Below are 22,287 nucleotides of genomic sequence, written 5' to 3'. Positions count from 1 at the left end.
AGCAGATTTGTAATATTTATGGCTGCAAAGCCTGGGGAGGGGGTGGGGGCGAGGGGCTGGTCTGCTGGTCATTGGGTGTTGTCAGTGGACGGGGGGCATGGGTGTTGGTGCTTAGGGCAGGCAACCTGAGGCCTAGGCCCCCATGCTGAAGTGATTAGGGCACAGGAAGATGAACCTGATGTTGCTGGCAAAACCTTTGCCACATTGACACTTGATTCGCCGTGACTACTGCTGGCTGATTTACATCTTGTGATAAAGGGAGCTGGGGTCGAATTGACGTGGAGGAGCTATAGATGAGAAGACACTCGTAGAGGATTGTATTACTGTCAGGAAATCCAGACGAGGAACAACTGTCTTTGTTAGCCACTTCCTTTATTGTGTTCACCTTGCTAGTGTGAAATTGGTGTAAACAGGAATAAACAATATGGACCGGCAATTTTAGGCGCATTCTCCAGAGAGCAGAACTAATAGAACTTCTGCTTCTTTATTTTGGCAATCCATCACTCACAACCAGAGCCACTGCTGCAGTCCGGAGTTTTCCTTTGAGGGATAAAGTTATTTCCTCATAAGCTTGCTCAAACCCTGGTCAAGTCTCCTCTACATCAAATCAAATCAAATTTATTTATATAGCCCTTCGTACATCAGCTGATATCTCAAAGTGCTGTACAGAAACCCAGCCTAAAACCCCAAACAGCAAGCAATGCAGGTGTAGAAGCACGGTGGCTAGGAAAAACTCCCTAGAAAGGCCAAAACCTAGGAAGAAACCTAGAGAGGAACCAGGCTATGTGGGGTGGCCAGTCCTCTTCTGGCTGTGCCGGGTGGAGATTATAACAGAACATGGCCAAGATGTTCAAATGTTCATAAATGACCAGCATGGTCGAATAATTATAAGGCAGACCAGTTGAAACTGGAGCAGCAGCACAGCCAGGTGGACTGGGGACAGCAAGGAGTCATCATGTCAGGTAGTCCTGGGGCATGGTCCTAGGGCTCAGGTCCTCCGAGAGAGAGAAAGAGAGAAGGAGAGAATTAGAGAACGCACACTTAGATTCACACAGGACACCGAATAGGACAGGAGAAGTACTCCAGATATAACAAACTGACCCTAGCCCCCCGACACATAAACTACTGCAGCATAAATACTGGAGGCTGAGACAGGAGGGGTCAGGAGACACTGTGGCCCACTCCGAGGACACCCCCGGACAGGGCCAAACAGGAAGGATATAACCCCACCCACTTTGCCAAAGCACAGCCCCCACACCACTAGAGGGATATCTTCAACCACCAACTTACCATCCTGAGACAAGGCTGAGTATAGCCCGCAAAGACCTCCGCCACGGCACAACCCAAGGGGGGGGGGGGGGGGGCGCCAACCCAGACAGGATGACCACATCAGTGACGCACCCCCTCCAGGGACGGCATGAGAGAGCCCCAGTAAAGCCAGTGACTCAGCCCCTGTAATAGGGTTAGAGGCAGAGAATCCCAGTGGAAAGAGGGGAACCGGCCAGGCAGAGACAGCAAGGGTGGTTCGTTGCTCCAGAGCCTTTCCGTTCACCCTCCCACTCCTGGGCCAGACTACACTCAATCATATGACCCACTGAAGAGATGAGTCTTCAGTAGAGACATAAAGGTTGAGACCGAGTTTGCGTCTCTGACATGGGTAGGCAGACCGTTCCATAAAAATGGAGCTCTATAGGAGAAAGCCCTGCCTCCAGCTGTTTGCTTAAAAATTCTAGGGACAATTAGGAGGCCTGCGTCTTGTGACCGTAGCGTACGTGTAGGTATGTACGGCAGGACCAAATCAGAGAGATAGGTAGGAGCAAGCCCATGTAATGCTTTGTAGGTTAGCAGTAAAACCTTGAAATCAGCCCTTGCTTTGACAGGAAGCCAGTGTAGAGAGGCTAGCACCTCTCTCTCAGTGTAGAGAGGCTAGCACTAGCACTGGATTCTAGCAGCCGTATTTAGCACTAACTGAAGTTTATTTAGTGCTTTATCCAGGTAGCCGGAAAGTAAAGCATTGCAGTAGTCTAACCTGGAAGTGACAAAAGCATTGATTAATTTTTCTGCATCATTTTTGGACAGAAAGTTTCTGATTTTTGCAATGTTACGTAGATGGAAAAAAGCTGTCCTTGAAATGGTCTTGATATGTTCTTCAAAAGAGAGATCAGGGTCCAGAGTAACGCCGAGGTCCTTCACAGTTTTATTTGAGACGACTGTACAACCATTAACCTTTCTGATCTCCCCATCCCGGATCCGGGTTCGTGAATACAGACTCAAGCTCATTACCATAACGCAACGTTAACTATTCATGAAAATCGCAAATGAAATGAAATAAATATGCTAGCTCTCAAGCTTAGCCTTTTGTTAACAACACTGTCATCTCAGATTTTCAAAATATGCTTCTCAACCATTGCAAAACAAGCATTTGTGTAACAGTATTGATGGCTAACGTAGCATTTAGCATTAGCATTCAGCTGGCAACATTTACACAAAAAAACAGAAAAGCATTCAAAAAAATCATTTACCTTTGAAGAACTTCAGATGTTTTCAATGAGGAGACTCTCAGATAGCAAATGTTCAGTTTTTCCTGAAAGATTATTTGTTTAGGACAAATCGCTCCGTTTTCTGCGTCACGTTTAGCTATGAAAAAACCCCTGTATCCAGGTTTGTGTAAATCTATCAGCAAGCTCATTAGCATAACACAACGTTAACTATTTATGAAAATCGCAAATGAAATGAAATAAATATGCCATCTCTCAAGCTTAGCCTTTTGTAAACAACACTGTCATCTCAGATTTTCAAAATATGCTTCTCAACCATAGGAAAACAATAATTTGTGTAAAAGTAGCTAGCTAGAGTTAGCATTTCGCGTTAGCATTTCGCGTTAGCATTAGCGTTAGCATCCAGCACGCAACATTAACAAAAACATAAAAGCCTTCAAATAAAATAATTTACCTTTGAAGAACTTCTGATGTTTTCAATGAGGATACTCTCAGTTAGATAGCAGATGCTCAGTTTTTCCAAAAAGATTCCTTGTGTATTAGAAATAGCTCCGTTTTATACATCACATTTGGCTACCAAAAAAAATCCATAAATTCAGTCCTCAAAACGCAAACTTTTTTCCAAATTAACTCCATAATATCGACTGAAAACATGGCAAACGTTGTTTAGAATCAATCATCAAGGTGTTTTTCACATATCTCTTCATTGATACATCGTTCTTGGACACATGCTTTCTCCCCTGAATCAAATGGTAAAGTGGAAGCAGCTGGCAGTTGCGCACCGAATTCGACGCAGGACACCAGGCGGACACTTGGAAAATGTAGTCTCTTATGGTCAATCTTCCAATGATATGCCTACAAATACGTCACAATGCTGTAAGACCTTGGGCGAACGACAGAAAGTGTAGGCTCATTCGTTGCGCAATCACAGCCATATAAGGAGAGAATGGAAAACAGAGCTTCAGAAATTCTGCTAATTCCTGGGTGATGCATCATCTTGGTTTCGCCTGTAGAATGAGTTCTGGGGCACTTACAGACAAAATCTTTGCAGATTCTGAAACTTCAGAGTGTTTTCTTTCCAAAACTGTCAAGAATATGCATAGTCGAGCATCTTTTCGTGACAAAATATCGCGCTTAAAACGGGAACGTTTTTTATCCAAAAATGAAATAGCGCCCCTAGAGCTCTAACAGGTTAAGATTAATTGTCAGATTCAACAGAAGATATCTTTGTTTCTTGGGACCTAGAACAAGCATCTCTGTTTTGTCCGAGTTTAAAAGTAGAAAGTTTGCAGCCATCCACTTCCTTATGAGCCTCTCTGAGAACTTGAAGCTGTTTGACAAATTCCATCTGACTCACAATATATATACTGTATATTTTAATGTATATGCAGAGAGAGGGGCCATACTAGTTCCCATGGATATGATTTCATGTTGCAATGTATCTTACTTTCCTTCCTTCCTGAAACAGTAGGCTAAATGATGTCTGCGTCAAATCTGTGTCAAATGTTCAAAAGCACGTGTACAGCTCTATAACACATCAGCATTCCACTGCTACATTTACATTTTGCTCTCAATAGGAGGCATCTTCAGTTACACGTAGGCCTAGATCAATGGGTGTATTTTAGTGGACTGAGAAAACTGCAATCTTCTCAGATGAAAAGGTCTTGAAGACAGAGTACTGCTGCCACCTGGTGCAATGGGGTGGGAAGAAGAGGGAAATCATGTAGTCCAGCGGTTCCCAAACTTTTTCACTCGGATCCACCAGTCCATCATTGGGGAACATGCCCCTCCTCCCCAGTTTTAAAGCTCATTTCCTGCAATTCTACACATTTTGCCATGTCTTATGTGTGTTCATGTGATACGTGATTGACTCAAACATCACAACAAAATCAAGAACAAAAAAAGGGGGAAAAAGGAACAGTCAGGCTCCCCCTGCCAAGGCTCCCCCCGCCAACCCCTCAGTTTGGGAACCACTGATGTAGTCCAAAAGAGTCATATCAATATCAATTTCAAATTTGCAACATAAACTATTGTCTTTATTGATAACCACAAACGTACTGTGCCCTTTTCTACTAAAGCCGTATTTTGGTAACATGGCATGAAATAGACATAATTATTATCTATAGATCATTTTACAACTGAGACATTTCCAAGGTACACGTTTTTCATTAGAAAAGGAAACATGTTGACATATTGCCTAGTTACTGTGGGGGAAGATTTGAGCTCTTACAGCAGAAAAGGTGAGTAATTTCCCTGAAACCAGATATACTTTAGTATTAGGAGGAGCAATGATGGGTTATAACGCAGTCGGGTTGGGCAGTGTACCCCTTTCCATCCTTGCAATGTTTCCCTTAATAACAGACCATCAGTGTTGCCATAGGGATACAAAAACTCTGGAAGATGTGTTTAAAATGGTGCCTTGGGGTTGCATACAGGAGCTTTTAGTCCAAATTTGTAATTAGTCTGTCCTGTCTGTCAGGCTGTTTTTTTTCTTTCTTCCATTTCATCATCCTTCCCAAGATACTTCCTTTAACTTCTCTGTCATAGCTAAGAAGGTTAATTGAACCATATCTTTGACCAAATGCATTCTCACAAAGCCAATATTTCACATCAGAGAAAATTCCCTTCTTTCAGCTCTTCAGTTACTGATGGTTATGTCTTTTCTTTTGTTTATGGCACATGGATACCTCTACTCTTTGCTAAGCATTGCTATAGGACCAGTGGAACAGTCTCATGCTAACCCTCCAGCAATGTTCCATTTAAATTAACAAAGACACATTGATTGTCCATGTTCCTATTTTGGTCTTGCCAGTTACGAGCATCATCAAGGTATTTTGCAATCTAAAAATAGTCCTTACTTAACACCTCATGCTGACCTAAATTTGAGATAAACACTATCTGGTATGGTGATAATTAAAATAATGCTACTCCATCTCCTGTCCAACAAACCATTTGTATTTCTTTACTCTCCTGTCCAATTCCTCTTTCAATACTATTTAACAAATATATCTTCTCTACCTGTCAGAATATGTCTAGACCTTCTCTTTGTCTGCAGTGTCTGCTCTTCCTTTGATTCCCGTCTCCTACCGAGTGTGTTTCATTTTACTAATGCAGAGGTGAAGCCAGCTCAACTAGAAGAACAGAATCTCTCCGAATACACAAGGGGCAACAGAAATAATAAAAACAATGCAGAACCAGGGAGGAATACAAACTCCAGTTGAGAACAAAGAAAATTGAAATCAATGGGAAAATATGCAATTTTCTTTCTCTTTTTTTTACATAGCTAGATGCAAATCATCCTTTGGGATCGCCCTGCAACGCCTAGCCAAGTAAAACAAATATAGAGGAAAATATAAAATGCAGCTTTTCTAAAAAAGTGGCAAACAATTACACTTACGAAAATGTTTGGAAACAGTCAGTTGCTGACATACTGTATTGAACTAGGCACGAGGTAAGACACCCTAAGGCAGTGGTCATATCAGTCGACCTCACTATGTGTTTAAGGCAAATAAGGGGGCACCAGAAGCAGGGAGGATTTTTTTTAAGCTAGTTTCATGATGGGGTGTAGTGTCTTGTTTATACCATATATTAGTAGGGTTTGAATGCGGTGGGAATAGTTGTTCTCTAATGAAGGAAACAGCTGTATTTGTCAGTCTGGCGACACTTGAGGAGCTTGAGGAAGGTCTCCATCTTGTGGGCGTCCTTCTTGAAGCAGCTGAGCAGAGTGTAGTCCCTCAGAACTGACTCCAGCACCTCAGGCTGCAGGGCGTACGGAGCTACACCCTGCTCGTAGTAGGAGTTGGTCAGCATGTCATCGTCCAGCATCTATAGTACACAGCAAGGACAAAACAGAGTAGACAGGGGGATGGGGAGAGAGAGAGCGAGAGAGAGAGGTGAAGTCTAGGAAATGAGGCATAGATAGAAGAGAAAGAGATGTGTGAAAATGTATCAGAGTAACTGCTGAAGTACCTTCCTGATGAGGACCACCACTCCTTGCTCCAAACTAAGGAGTTTTTCTGACACCCATTTGGTCTTTTTGAGTAGAGTGTCGGGGGCATCATCATAGCGATCCAAGGTGGTTTGCAGGTACACCAATGGCTCGATCCAGGACTGGACCAGAATTAGGACAGAGTGGAGGAGCCACTTGTCCTGCACAACACAGTTTATGTTAAGGAGCACAGTTTGAGTATTGTGACTATTGTGTATTGAACAGTACTGTATATTTGAAAGGATTGATTTGAATTTTTGCTATTGTGCAGTTTTAGTACAGTCATGTAACTGGATTCATCTAAAGCAATTACATATTAAGCTAAAAATAATGACCCTAAAATCACAGAGGGAATAGCTTCAACAGTAAAGTCACCGATATACCTGAAATAAACATTACAGCGTTAAAAGTACAAGGAAAGGGGTTTTCTGTACTCAATTATCATCTCCCTGCTCCAAACTAACAGCGTTGCACATGTCACTTGTACGTTGTAGAGGAATAATTATAGACATGCATGTTTGAGCAAGCCAAATCTTCCCACCTGGACCTTTATATATGTGCTGCTGCGTAGTTTGATCATCTCCTGCTTGTATAGTGTATGTGCAGGCAGAATCCATAGAGTGAGCAAGTCCTCCATTTTCTCTCTGGTGTGTGACTCAGCTGTGTGTTGCTTGTGTATTTGCCAGTTCACAGGCTGTGCTTGTTTCGGGAGGCGGTGTGCAAGCTAGTAACTTAAACAAAACTTTTTGTAAATTTTTGTCAAGAAGAGAGACACGGAAGCCTAGCTAGCCTGTAATTTCTAAAATAGGTGGCTAACGAATGGTTTCAACGCTGAAGGAGCTTCATTCCGGGGCAATATGGACCATCCAGACTTTCAATGTAGCAACTGTTTGCTCACAGAGGACCACAGAGGCAAAGTGGCTACTCTTAGCAAACAAGAAGCTACTGGGGAATCCACATCCACCTACTTTCTCTTTCTCTTCTACTCAAGTAGCTGGATGCCACTCTGACCTGATGGAAGTGTCGCCACCGTGTCATCTCTACAGAACCGACTGTCCGGTAGTCCGCAAGACAGAATGGAGTTAGTAGGATGTTTCTGGATGACTTAGTGGATGTTCCTATTCTTGACCCTGCCAACCAGCCATGGAGGCACGTCACTCGCCGTGGTATTCGAAAGCAGCAGCCTTTTGCAATAGGGGCTTCCTTGGCAGTGGGAAGCCCGGACCGGACACAAACTTCATCCCTGGGGGCTTCCGCTTCAAGATCTGATCCAGAGCTACCTGTGCCTTTGTCCCCTGTCCCCTGACTCCCTCTCCCGTGGCTTCTACGGTAAATGGGGCTTCATTGGTTATGGAAGGCTCTAGCCGGGTGCCAAAATTTGTCCTCGACTGGTCTCCTGAATCACACGAAGCGCAGGAATGGGTGATTTCTTCTTCCATCTTGCCAGCTGTTGCCTTAGGTCACTCTATGGTAAGAAACATCTCGGTTTCTGGAGCAAAAAACAGGATTTGAAGTATTAATTGGGTCTACGCTGGACACCCCACCACCCAAAGAATGAGCAGGCTTATAACACTTCACAAATGGCAACATGACTACTGCAGCTCCTTGGGTGTAACTTTTGTAGACAACTTTGACAACGTTTGGAAGCAGAGGCTGCTCTACAATGGGGATTCTGTCCCCAAAATGTGCTGCAACATGCAAACAATTTTTACTGAGTTACAGCTCATATAAGGAAATCAGTGAACTTAAAGAAATAAATTAGGCCTTAATATATGAATTTCAAATGACTGAGGAACACAGATATGAAAAGGTTGGTCACAAAATATATTTTTATTTAACCTTTATTTAACTAGGCAAGTCAGTTAAGAACTTTTTTTTAACAATGACGACCTACATTTAAAAATATACCTTACAAAAAGGTAGGGGAATGGATAGCTTTAAAAAATATATATACCTTAAAAAAAAGGTAGGGGAATGGATCAGAAAACCAGTCAGTATCTGGTGTGACGAATTCAGCAAGACACATCTCCTTTGCATAGAGTTGATGAGGCTATTGATTGTGACCTTTGGAATGTTGTCACACTCCTCTTCAATGGCTGTGCGAAGTTGCTGGATATTGGCTGGAACTGGAACACGTACATTATCATGCTGAAACATGAGGTGATGGTGGTGGATGAATGGCACGACAATGGACCTCGGGATCTAGTCACAGTATCCCTGTGCATTGAAATTGCCATTGATAAAATGCAATTGTGTTCGTTATCCGTAGCTTATGCCTGTCCACACCCAAACCCCACCGCCACCATGGGCCACTCTGTTAACAATGTTGACATCAGCAAACCGCTCGCCCACACGACACCATACACGCAGTTGTGAGGTCAATTGGAATTTCTGCCAAATTCTAAAAGAATTACATTGGAGGCGGCTTATGGTAGACAAATTAAAGTTCTCTTCTCTTGCAACAACTCTGGTGGACATTCCTGCAGTCAGCATGCCAATTGCACACTGCCTCGAAACTTAAGACATTTTTGGCATTGTGCTGTGTGATTTTATTTTTGAGTGGCCTTTGATTGTCCCCGGCCCAAGGCTCACCTGTGTAATGATCACGCTGTTTAATCAGCTTCTTGATATGCCACACTTTTCAGGTGGATGGATTATCTTGGCAAAGGAGAAATGCTCACTAACAGGGATGTAAACAAATTTAAATAAGCTTTTTGTGCAAATGGAACATTTCTGGGATCTTTTATTTTAGCTCATGAAACATGGGACCAACACTTTACATAAGGCGTTCATATTTTTGTTCGGTATATTTATTGCTGCGGTTTACCGCCTCCCAGTCACTTCAGTAGAGGCTCTTGGTATTTTTTATGTTAATTTAAAACCCTTTCTGGTATCTGACCTGGTTGTATTAGGACATATAAATATTGATTGGCTTACGCGTGCCTCAGATCAGTTTAAGGATATCTGTCTTGAGTTCAACTTGACTTGGCTGATAACAAAACCCACTCGGACTAAAGTAAAAAGAACCTTTCCAACTCCTCATTGATTGAGCTTATCCTGACTAACCGTCCCCATACGTATTTGCCCTAGGCTTGCATTAGAGTAACCAAATTGAAAACTTCTGACCCTCTAATAATTGTGAAGATCATTTTTTTTAAATCGCACCCAATTGCAAGCTTTTTTTTCTACTAGCTGCATACCAGACCCTGTTTTGGCACTTCCATTTTTACCTCTCTGGCTGATAAACATGGCCCTTTCAAGCAAACCAAACTAATCCATGGAACTCCCCTGTACTCTCAGACCTCCTCTTGATAAGAAATCAAGCCTGGGCCAAGGCTAATCAAAATGTCTCGTTAGCTGATTGGCAGCTATTTAGGCAATTGAGAAATAGGTGCACTGCCTCGGGATAAACAGGCCAAATCAAAATTATTCCTTAGCGCTGTGGCACACTCTGGTATTTATCCCTCTAAATTCTGCAAAATTGTTAATTCACTGTAATTCCTCTGCTTCCCTGACTAAGCAAGTAGTTTAATACGGTTTTTGATGATTTCTAGCTGGTTTCCTATTTGAAAGAAATGGAGGTCACACTGGACTTTGCCAGTCAGTTGACTGTTCTTCCCACATACAGCCTCCAGTTGCCTCGATGAACAATCAGTCAACCTCAGGTGACATGGGGAATGGTAGTCAGGGATTTTCTGTTTGGCAACTCAGAAACAGAAGTTCTTGCTGCCTTATTATCCATTGACACCAATAAGTCATTAGGGGCTGATCATTTGGACCCGTCTTTGCTTATTAAATATGCAGCACCTGTCATTTCAGGCTCAGTAACATTTTTTATTTAACTTAGGTGTTAGGAAATATTCCAAAGTGTTGAAAGCAGCTTCTGTGCTACCACTCCATAATTTTTTTTATTTTACCTTTATTTAACCAGGCAAGTCAGTTAAGAACAAATTCTTATTTTCAATGACGGCCTGGGAACAGTGGGTTAACTGCCTGTTCAGGGGCAGAACGACAGATTTGTACCTTGTCAGCTCGGGGGTTTGAACTCACAACCTTCCGGTTACTAGTCCAACGCTCTAACCACTAGGCTACCCTGCCGCCCCATAAGGGTGGGGATAGTAGTGATCTCGATAATTATCGACACATTCCCAGGCTCCCTTGTCTTGCAAAAATATTTGACTCATTGTTCAACAAACAGCTACGTTATTTTCTATCTGTAAATTGTATTTTTGATGTTGGTCATCCTGGATCTGGAAAATTTCAAGAACTATCAAGCGCTATGATGAAACTGGCCCTCATGAGGACTGCCACAGGAAAGGAAGAACCAGCGTTACCTCTGCTGCAGAGGAGAAGTTCATTAGCGTTACCAGCCCAAATAAATGCTTCACAGAGTTCAAGTAAGAGAATACATCTCAACATCAACTGTTCAGAGGAGACTGTATGAATCAGGCATTCATGGTCGAATTGCTGCAAAGAAACCACTACTAAAGGACACCAATAATAAGAAGAGACTTGTTTGGGCCAAGAAACATGAGCAATGGACATTACACCACCCGATGTCACAGGAAGGCCATAAAGATCATCAAGGACAACAACCACCCGAGCCACTGCCTGTTCACCCCGCTATCATCCAGAAGGCGAGGTCAGTACAGGTGCATCAAAGCAGGGACTGAGAGACTGAAAAAAAGCTTCGATCTCAAGGCCATCAGATTGTTAAACAGCCACTACTAACATTGAGTGGCTGCTGCCAACACACTGACTCAACTCCAGCCACTTTAATAGTGGAAAATGTATGTAAAAAATGTATCACTAGCCACTTTAAACAATGCCACTTAATATAATGTTTACATACCCTACATTACTCATCTCATATGTATATACTGTACTCTATACCATCTACTGCATCTTGCCTATGCCGTTCTGTACCATCACTCATTCATATATCTTTATGTACATATTCTTCATCCCTTTACACTTGTGTGTATAAGGTAGTTGTGAAATTGTTAGGTTAGATTACTTGTTTGTTATTTACAACATTGTCGGAACTAGAAGCACAAGCATTTTGCTACACTTGCATTAACATCTGCTAACCATGTGTATGTGACAAATAAAATTTGATTTGAAATAAAATTTGATTTGATTTGGAAATCTGTCCGTTGGTCTGATGAGTCAAAATGTGCGATTTATCTTCCAACCTCTGTGTCTTTGTGAACGTATGATCGCTGCATGTAAGGGCTATTTGACCAAGAAGGAGAGTGATGGAGTGCTGCATCTAACACACCCTGATCTTCCCCATTATCCCCAGTGCATTTATACCTGTGTTCTCTGTTTGTATGTTGCTAGTTCGTCTTGTCTCGTCAAGTCTACCAGCGTGTTTTTTCCATGCTCCTGTTTTTCCTAGTCTCTGTTTCTAAGCACTCTCGGTTCCATCCTTTTCTGCCTGCCCTGACACTGAGCTTGCCTGCCTGACCATTCAGCCTGCCCTGACCTTGAGCCTGCCTGCTGCCCTGTAACTTTCAGACTCTGACCTGGTTAATTAACTTCTGCCTGTCCTTGATCTGCCCATTACCTGCCCCTTATATTTGAATAAATATCAGAGACTCTAACCATCTGCCTTCTGTGTTTGCATCTGGGTCTCGTCCTGTGTCGTTATAGCATCAGATGACCTGGCCTCCACAATCACCCGACCTCAAGCCAAATGAGACGGTTTGGGATGCGTTGGACTGTAGAGTGAAGGAAAAGCAGCCAACAAGCGCTCAGCATATGTGGGAACTCCTTCAAGACTGTTTGAAAAGCATTCCACGTGAAGCTGGTTGAGAGAATACCAAGAGTGTGCAAAGCTGTCATCAAGGCAAAGGGTGGCTACTTTGAAGAATCTCAAATAAAAAAAAAATATTTTGATTTATTTAACACTTTTTTGGTTACTACATGATTCCATGTGTTATTTCATAGTGTTGACATCTTCACTATTATTCCACATAAAGACAAAGCAAAACTGTTTCATTTTTTTTGCAAATGTATAAAAAACAAAAAATAGAAGGTATTCAGACCCTTTGCAATGGGACTTGAAATTTAGCTCAGGTGCATCTTGATTCCATTGATCATCCTACAACTTGATTGGAGTCCACCTTTGGTAAATTCAATTGATTGGACATGATTTGGAAAGACACACACCTGTTTATATAATGTCCCACAGTTGACAGTGCATGTCAGAGCAAAAACCAAGCCTTAAGGTAAAAGGAATTGTCCGTAAAGCTCAGAGACAGGATTGTGTTAAGGCACCGATCTGGAGAAGGGTACCAAAAAATGTCTGCAGCATTGAAGGTCCCCAAGAACACAGTGTTCTCCATCATTCTTAAATGGAAGATGTTTAGAACCACCAAGACTGCCAAACTGAGCAATCAGGGGAGAAGGACCTTGGTCAGGGAGGTGACCAAGAACCCGATGGTCTCTCTGACCAAGTTCAAGAGTTCCTCTGCGGAGATGGGAGAACCTTCCAGGACAACAACCATCTCTGCAGCACTCCATCAATCAGGCCTTTATGGTAGAGTTGCCAGACAGAAGCTAGAGGAAACCTGGGACCGCTCATCACCTGGCCAATACAATTCCTGCAGTGAAACATGGTGGTGGCAGCATCATGCTGTGGGGATTTTTCAGCGGCAGAGACTGGGAGACTAGTCAGGATCGAGGGATAGATGAGCGAAGCAAAATACAGAGGGATACTTGATGAAACCTGCTCCAGAGACTGGGGCGAAGGTTCACCTTCCAACAGGACAACATCCCTAATCATACGGGCACTGCAGATGTCACTAATGAATCTAAAGTTAGTGCTAAATGCAACCAACAAAATGCATGCTTTTTTTCTAGGTCCAATAACCCAGATTTACATGAATGTGTAATGACTAGTTTGAACGGTACACAATATGAAAAATTTCCTTTGTACAAGTATCTTGTTATCTGGCTTTATGACACACTGTCATTTTAAAACATGTCACTGAGCTGCTGAAAAAGTTGAAGTTCAAAGGGATATCATCTACTGTATATGCATGCAGCAGCATCTACACTTAGATGTCTTTTTCCATTGTGTCCTTAAGTTGATTACTGATGATGGTTATAGAACTCACCTTTGTGTTTTGTTTCAAAAAGTGGCTTGGGCACTCCTGAATAAACGTCTTATGTGTCTGTCATCATTAATTAAATTTAGACTTACAAGTGACCAAATCTGGTCTTTATGTGGAACAACTTACAGAGCCCTCTTAAATGAAATGTTCTGGTCCACCTTGGTGAGTTCAGAGTAACGATCGGAGACCTCTATGTTGATAAATGTGTCTGTTTTTCTTAATATGTTTTGTAATTTTGTATATTGTATGTGTTTGATGTATTTAAGCACGGCTCATCTGTAAAAGAGATCCTAGTCCCAGTATGACTGCCATGTCAAAATAAAGGTACAAAAATATATACATATATATACATATATACATAAATAATAATACAAATAATAATAATAATAATTTTGGTAGCAAGGGACATTTTCAAGACTTCTCAATAATAATTAGGCCTAACTTATGTTTAATCGGCCAAAACAATACACCACAGAAGATGGCACTACAGAGACAGAAGACTCACTCATACGTTAAGTGACCATAACTATAAAGCGACACATTGTTTCTATGCACCACCAATGCTGTTTTGTGATTTGGGGATACACACACAGGCAGATGTGTGTGTGTGGTGTGTGGTGTGTGTGTGTGTGTGTGTGTGTGTGTGTGTGTGTGTGTGTGTGTGTGTGTGTGTGTGTGTGTGTGTGTGTGTGTGTGTGTGTGTGTGTGTGTGTGGAGTTCCACAATCATACACACAATCATAGAAGGAAGACATCTCAATCAGCAGAAATTAAGACAAAAGTCCAAACAAACACAAAGAGAGAGCTAGAGAGAGAGTGAGTGAGAGAGAGAGAGAGAAAACAGTAGAGCGTCCAGCTCCCATCTGCTTACCGAGATCTGCTGGATTTCGCTTTTGGAGCCCGGGATGGGGAAGGCCTTGGTGGCGCATGTGTATCCTGCCTGGTTCCTCTGGGAGCGCATAGGGAAAGGGACAAACATCTCCTCCTATGTGGCAAACAGACAGGGAACAAGGAACAACATGGAAGATAAACACAGACTCATGCTCCGCTAACCCCAGCCAATAGAGACGAGCCGTCTGTCAACTGAGCTACAAGCAGAGCGGCTGGAGTTTTCTTCTTCAACATATTCTCATCTGTTGGCCTCATGCAGTGTCTTTCCAATAATGAGAAGATACATGATGTTTCCATTTCAAAGCCGATGCTGGTTCTGTACTCTCATATGGAAGGGAATCTTATGGGCTTTCCTGCTACTGAAAACCACAATATGAATGCACAGCACAGCATATCATTATCAGCATTGTCTTGATTCTGTACCTTCCATAAATCATTATTTGTCTGAGAAGAGATGGGAAACTACTTTGAAGCTATAAAGTGCTGGTTATATTGGTGGAGCATATAGCAAAAGGATTGGTAGGGTATATGCAGTATTTCCATAGGACTTCCCCAAAACACAGGGCACACACACTACCGTTCAAAAGTTTGGGGTCACTTAGAAATGTCCTTGTTTTTGATAGAAAAGCACAATTTTGTCCATTAAAATAACATCAAATTGATGAGAAATACAGTGTCGACATTGTTAATGTTGTAAATGACTATTGTAGCTGGAAACGGCTGATGTTTTATGGAATATCTAGTATATAGGCATACAGAGGCCCATTATCAGCAACCATCACTCCTGTGTTCCAATGGCACATTGTGTTAACTAATTAACGTTTATAATTTTAAAAGGCTAATTGATCATTAGAAAACCCTTTGCAATTATGTTAGCAAAGCTGAAATTGCCAAGACACTGAAGATCTCGTACAACGCTGTGGATTACTCCCTTCTCAAAACAGCGCAAACTGGCCGTAACCAGTCTGGAATAGCCTTCCTTTCTCAGAACAAGAATAGACTGACAAGTTGCAGAAGAAAGTTCTTGTTTCTGGCCATTTTGAGCCTGTAATCGAACCCACAAAAGCTGATGTTCCAGACACTCAACTAGTCTAAAGAAAGACAGTTTTATTGCTTCTTTAATCAGCCCAACCGTTTTCAGCTGTGCTAACATAATTGTAAAAGGGTTTTCTAATGATCAATTTGACTTTTAAAATTATAAACTTGGATTAGCTAACACAACGTGCCATTGGATCACGGGAGTGATGGAAATTGAAAATGGGCCTCCATACGCCTATTTACAGTGGGGAGAACAAGTACTTGATACCCTGACAATTTTGCAGGTTTTCCTACTTACAAAGCATGTAGAGGTCTGTAATTTTTATCAGAGGTACACTTCAACTGTGAGAGACGGAATCTAAAACAAAAATCCAGAAAATCATATTGTATTATTTTTAAGTAATTTATTTGCATTTTATTGCATGACATAAGTATTTGATCACCTACCAACCAGTAAGAATTCCGGCTCCACATACCTGTTTTTTTTCTTTAAGAACCACTCCTGACTCCACTCATTACCTGTATTAAATGCACCTGTTTGAACTCTTTACATGTATAAAAGACACCTGTCCACACACTCAATCAAACAGACTCCCACCTCTCCACAATGGCCAAGACCAGAGAGCTGTGTAAGGACATCAGGGATAAAATTGTAGCCCTTCACAAGGCTGGGATGGGCTACAGGACAATAGGCAAGCAGCTTGGTGAGAAGGCAACAACTGTTGGAGCAATTTTTAGAAAATGGAAGAAGGTCAAGATGACGGTCAATCACCCTAGGTCTGGGGCTCCATGCAAGATCTCACCTCGTGGGGCATCAATGATCATGAGGAAGGTGAGGGATTAGCCCAGAACTACATGGCAGGACCTGGTCAATGACCTGAAGAGAGCTGGGACCACAGTCTCAAAGAAAACCATTAGTAACACACTACGCCGTCATGGATTAAAATCCAGCAGCGCACGCAAGGTTCCCCTGCTCAAGCCAACGCATGTCCAGGCCCGTCTGAAGTTTGCCAATGACCATCTGGATGATCCAGAGGAGGAATGGGAGAAGGCAATGTGGTCTGATAAGACAAAAATAGAGCTTTTTGGTCTAAACTCCACTCGCCGTGTTTGGAGTAAGAAGAAGGATGAGTGCAACCCCAAGAACACCATCCCAACCGTGAAGCATGGAGGTGGAAACATCATTCTTTTGGGATGCTTTTCTGCAAAGGGGACAAGACAACTGCACCGTATTGAAGGGAGGATGGGGCCATGTATCGCAAGATCTTGGCCAACAACCTCCTGCCCTCAGTAAGAGCATTGAAGATGGGTCGTGGCTGGGTCTTTCAGCATGACAACGACCCAAAACACACAGCCAGGGCAACTTAGGAGTGGCTCCGTAAGAAGCATCTCAAGGTCCTGGAGTGGTCTAGCCAGTCTCCAGACCTGAACCCAATAGAAAATCTTTGGAGGGAGCTGAAAGTCCGTATTGCCCAGCGACAGCCCCGAAACCTGAAGGATCTGGAGAAGGTCTGTATGGAGGAGTGGGCCAAAATCCCTGCTGCAGTGTGTGCAAACTTGGTCAAGAACTACAGGAAACGTATGATCTCTGTACTTGCAAACAAAGGTTTCTGTACCAAATATTAAGTTATGCTTCTCCGATGTATCAAATACTTATGTCATGCAATAAAATGCAAATAAATTACTTAAAAATCATACAATGTGATTTTCTGGATTTTTGTTTTAGATTCCGTCTCTCACAGTTGAAGTGTACCTATGATAAATATTACAGACCTCTACATGCTTTGTAAGTAGGAAAACCTGCAAAATCAGCAGTGTATCAAATACTTGTTCTCCCCACTGTAGATATTCCTTTAAAAATCAGCCGTTTACAGCTACAATAGTCATTTACAACATTAACAATGTCTACACTGTATTTCTGATCAATTTGATGTTATTTTAATAGACAAAAAAATAGATTTTCTTTGAAAAACATTGACATTTCTAAGTGACCCCAAACTTTTGAACGGTATTGTATACTGTGAAACACTAAGCTCTCCAGCTGCACACAGATATGAATGACCACATTTCCTCAGTGGGTACTCTTAGAGGAGGTACGTTGGAAATGTCGGAAGTACGTAGAGTGTGGTACTCACAAACAGAGTGCAGGACTCCTCAGAGACACGGTAGATGAGCTCGGCGTGTTGGATGACCCGGTCCAGTAGTTTCTCCTTGGAGATGGAGGCACATAGTATGATGCTGCCCTGCTCGTCCTTACACTCCAGAGGGACACCCAAGGACACCAGACAGGGCCAGAGTAGCACTGCCCACACAACACTCTGCATGACTGAGTAGACACACACACACACACACACACACACACACACACACACACACACACAACCAATATAGCTATAGAATTAGCCAACAATGTCTATAGTTATTTTCTCTAACTGCACTACCAACAATAGACCTACAGATAGCAAAGGCTGCGTCCAATATTGTTCTAGTTATTTTATTGTACTTCCGGCGCCGACAGAGATGGCCGCCTCTCTTTGCGTTCCTAGGAAACTATGTAGTATTTTGTTTTATGTTACTGCACGGTCGGAACTAGAAGCACAAGCATTTCGCTACACTCGCATTAACATCTGCTAACCATGTGTATGTGACAAATAAAATTTGATTTGATTAAATTGCTCATAAAATTATTGATCATATCACACATTCTCTCTGAAGGGGTATAAAGTACCTTGCATCATGTTCATTCTGTCAGGACAGTGGTCTTCCTACTAGCATCTTTTATGGCACCAGGGACCTTTATATGGATTCAACAGGCCATAAATGAGGCAAAAGGATGAAGGGTTCTTACGTAGGTTTTTGGTAAGGGGATATGTTCTGACCCGTCCAACATACTCTGATCACTATGGATTGTATTCAGATAAGAGAGGACCTTACAGATTTCAGAGACTTTGCCTGGTGTATTTGTTCACTGTTGACCATTGTTGAGAGATTCCTTCAAAATTCTTCCATATGCCTGAGGATACACCATAATACATCAATTTACTGTGTACTATATACTGTGGTAAAGCAGATGGTGTCTGAAAACTCTAAACCTGGAAATAATTGTTTCTATTCTGGTGAAGAAACCCTGGTGAGAACCAGTCAGTCTCCCCCAGCAGCCGGAGCTGCCCATCTGACAGTAATAACTCTCTGTTTGGTTGTCATTGGCAGCACACATTTAGAGCATGGATAATTCTTCATAAAACTAATCCCCTTTGAAATAAAGCCAGGGTAGGTGGGCGTAGTACTTCATTAAATCCGGCATATTGCAATTTTGTCTCTGATTACTGAGTGTCCTACATATTACGGTCCCCCAAACCCACACCATTAAATGTGTTAATCCAATCTGAGAATTATAAGTGATGTGTCCTGTCTGTCGATTGGAAAATGAAACCCCCTTAGTTGGCATCATGCACATTTCAGTGGAACCAATTTCTCTGATCTTAGAAAGAGTGAGAGAGAAAGAGGCTGTAAAGCATTTTGGGATTTTTAAGATAATTAATTTTATGAAATTAACTGCATCACCAAAAATTGACATGGTACAAAAAATAGAGCTATTCAACATGTAGACCAAAATTGTGCTATTAATATAATTTCTTTATGAATTACTAGGGCTGTCAAATTATTAAAAATCAATAATAGCAAATTCTGAATTTGCCTCAAATTAAGCTGTAATTTAAGATTTTTCTTACAAAAACATTACAAGAATATAAATGTCTTGATGTTCTCTGAAATAACGGTGAGAAAAATTTGATAAATTGAGAAAGCACACTTTCTGTTACCTCAGTGTCAACTTGTTTTCACATTGCATTATTATTTTTAGCTGTATAGATTATGTATTTGGGATGTTGGCAGTGTATTTTGAATGCGGTCTGCTTTAAAAACAATAATTGTTCATTTGTTTTTTTAAAGGCTTAAGCTCCAAGTGTCTGGTAGAAAGCAGACTGAACCAGTTTACTGTATTGGATTGAACCTAAACACACACTTTGCATTAAAGACAAAAAGTTAATTGCTTTGCCACAATTTTTTGCAATATTCCTTTAGTGCCTTGTATCAAACAGGATGCATGTTTTGGAATATTTGTATTCTGTAAGGCTTTGTTCTTTTGCGAAAGTATTTGATACCTTTCCTATTTGGTTGCCTTACAACCTGGAATTAAAAGAGATTTTTTGGGGGTTTGTATAATTTGATTTACACAACATGCCTACCACTTTGAAGAATATAAATATTTTTAATTGTGAAACAAACAAAAAAATAAGACAAAAAACAGAAAACTTGAGCGTGCATAACTATACACCTCCCCAAAGTCAAATACTTTGTAGAGCCACCTTTTGCAGCAATTACAGGTGAAAGTCTCTTGGGGTATGCCTCTATAAGCTTGACACATCTAGCCACTGGGATTTTTGCCTATTCTTCAAGGAAAAACTGCTCCAGCTCTTTCAAGTTAGATTGGTTCATGCTGGTGTACAGCAATCTTTAAGTTATACCACAGATTCTCAATTGGATTGAGGTCTGGGCTTGGACTAGGCCATTCCAAGACATTTAAATGTTTCCTCTTAAACTACTCAAGTGTTGCTTTAGCAGTATGCTTAGGGTCATTGTCCTACTGGAAGGTGAACCTCCGTCCCAGTCTCAAATCTCTGGAAGACTGAAACAGGTTTCCCTCAGCGATTTCCCTGTATTTAGCACCATCCATCATTCCTTCAATTCTGACTAGTTTCCTAGTCCCTGCCGATGAAAAACATGTCTACAGCATGATGCTGCCACCACTATGCTTCACTGTGGGGATGGTTTTCTCTGGGTGATGAGAGGTGTTGTGCCAGACATAGCATTTTCCTTAATGGACAAAAAGCTCAATTTTAGTCTCATCTGAACAGAGTACCTTCTTCCATATGTTTAGGGAATACCCCACATGCCTTTTGGCGAACACCAAACGTGTTTGCTTATTTTTGTCTTTAAGCAATGGCTTTTTCTGGCCACCCTTCCATAAAGCCCAGCTCTGTTTTGGGTATGACTTAAAGTGGACCTATGGACAGATACTCAAATCTCCACTGTGGAGCTTTGCAGCTCCTTCAGGGTTATCTTTGGTCTCGTTGTTGCCTCTGATTAATGCCCTCCTTGCCTGGTCCGTGAGTTTTGGTGGGCAACTCTCTCTTGGCAGGTTTGTTGTGGTGCCATATTCTTTTAACTTTTTTTATAAAGGATTTAATGGTGCTCCGTGGGATGTTCAAAGTTTCTGATATTTTTTTATAACTCAACCCTGATCTGTACTTCTCCGCAACTTTGTCCCTGACCTGTTTGGAGAGCTCCTTGGTCTTCATGGTGCCGTTTGCTTGGTGGTGCCCCTTGTTTATTGGTGTTGCAGACTCTGGGGCCTTTCAGAACAGGTATATAATATACTGAGATCATGCGACACTTAGATTGCACACAGACAGACATTATTTAACTTATTATGTGTCTTCTGAAGGTAATTGGTTGAATCAGATCTTATTTAGGGGCTTCATAGCAAAAGGGGTGAATACGTATGCACGCACCACTTTTCAGTTTTTGTTTTTACATTAGATATTTTTTACATTTCACTTCACAAGTTTGGACTATTTTGTATATGTCCATTACATGAAACCCCAAAACAAATCCATTTCAATTACAGGTTGTAATGCAACAAAATAGGAAAAACACCCAGGGGGATGAATAGTTTTGCAATTCACTGTAGGTTAGTATTGTGGAGTAACTACAATGTTGTTGATCCATCCTCAGTTTTCTCCTATCACAGCCATTAAACTCTGTAACCCAAGATATCCCGAGTGGCACAGTGGTCTAAGGCACTGCATCTCAGTGCTAGAAGTGTCATTTCAAGCCCTAGTTCAATTCCAGGCTATTTCACAACCGGTTGTGAATGGGAGTCCCATATGGTGGTGCACAATTGGCCCAGCATCATCTGGGTTAGGATTTGGCTGGTGTAGGTCATCATTGTAAGTAACAAAGTATTCTTAACTGGCCTGCTTAGTTAAATAAAGGTGAAAAAAACATTGAAAAATAACATTGAACTCTCTAAGCTGTTTCCTTCCTCTCTGGCAACTGAGTATCTTTGTAGTGACTTGGTTTATTGATACACCATCCAAAATGTAATTATTAACTTCACCATACTCAAAGGGATATTCACTATCTGTTAATTTTTTTTGATCTACCAGTAGGTGCCCTTCTTTCCGTGTCTTTGGAAAACCTCAATGGTGTTGGGGTTGAATTTGTGTTTGAAATTCACTGTTCGACTGGGGTACCTTACATGTGTGGGGTGTAGAGATGAGGTAGTCATAACAAATCTTGTTAAACACTATTACTGCACAAAGAGTGCAAGCAACTTATTATGTGCCTGGTTAAGCACATTTTTACTCCTGAACGTATTTAGACTTGCCATAACAAAGGGATTGAATACTTATTGACTCAATTTTGAAAAACATAATTCCACTTTGACATTATGGGGTATTGTGTGTAGGCCAGTGAAAAAAAAAAATCTACATTTAATGCATTTTGAATTCAGGCTGTAAAAAAACAAAATGTGGATAAAGTCTAGGGGTGTGAATACTTTCTTAAGGCACTGTATATTGTACATCTACAAGCAGCTTAACTTTCCCCCCAAAGTCCCATGAATCTTTATAGTAACAGTCTAAACCAGCATTTTATGAATAAAAAAAAATCAAACAGCTTCTCTATGA

The 22,287-nt window shown here is 41.5% G+C and overlaps 1 protein-coding gene and 1 long non-coding RNA gene across 2 annotated transcripts in view; one reads left to right on the top strand and one right to left on the bottom strand.

Annotated features, from left to right (window-relative positions):
- The window catches only part of LOC149971288 (uncharacterized), a 223,794-nt gene that overhangs the window by 47,045 nt on the left and 154,462 nt on the right, over window positions 1–22,287 (top strand). The window lies entirely within an intron of this gene.
- smtla (somatolactin alpha) lies at window positions 4,506–18,277 on the bottom strand. The gene is made up of 4 exons (XM_090223759.1): window positions 17,671–18,277; window positions 14,478–14,591; window positions 6,468–6,647; window positions 4,506–6,323 (listed from the first exon to the last, which is right to left on the bottom strand). Exons 1-4 carry the CDS (start codon window positions 17,857–17,859, stop codon window positions 6,123–6,125), a joined length of 684 nt encoding a protein of 227 aa, XP_090079885.1. The 5' UTR covers window positions 17,860–18,277; the 3' UTR covers window positions 4,506–6,122.

The sequence above is a fragment of the Oncorhynchus mykiss genome, chromosome 27 (genome assembly GCF_057628025.1).
Source record: "Oncorhynchus mykiss isolate SJ-2025 chromosome 27, ASM5762802v1, whole genome shotgun sequence".
Taxonomy (NCBI): Eukaryota; Metazoa; Chordata; class Actinopteri; order Salmoniformes; family Salmonidae; genus Oncorhynchus; species Oncorhynchus mykiss.
This window is presented reverse-complemented; position numbering and strand designations above follow the sequence as displayed.

Bases quoted from the DNA above. Each gene is read 5' to 3' on its own strand.
- smtla (XM_090223759.1), bottom strand. From the start codon at position 17,859: ATGCAGAGTGTTGTGTGGGCAGTGCTACTCTGGCCCTGTCTGGTGTCC. The intron at 14,592-17,670 runs GTGAGTACCACA...TTTGCCACATAG, and splicing joins AGGAGTCCTGCACTCTGTTT to GAGGAGATGTTTGTCCCTTT. The intron at 6,648-14,477 runs GTAAGCAGATGG...TGTGTTGTGCAG, and splicing joins GCGAAATCCAGCAGATCTCG to GACAAGTGGCTCCTCCACTC.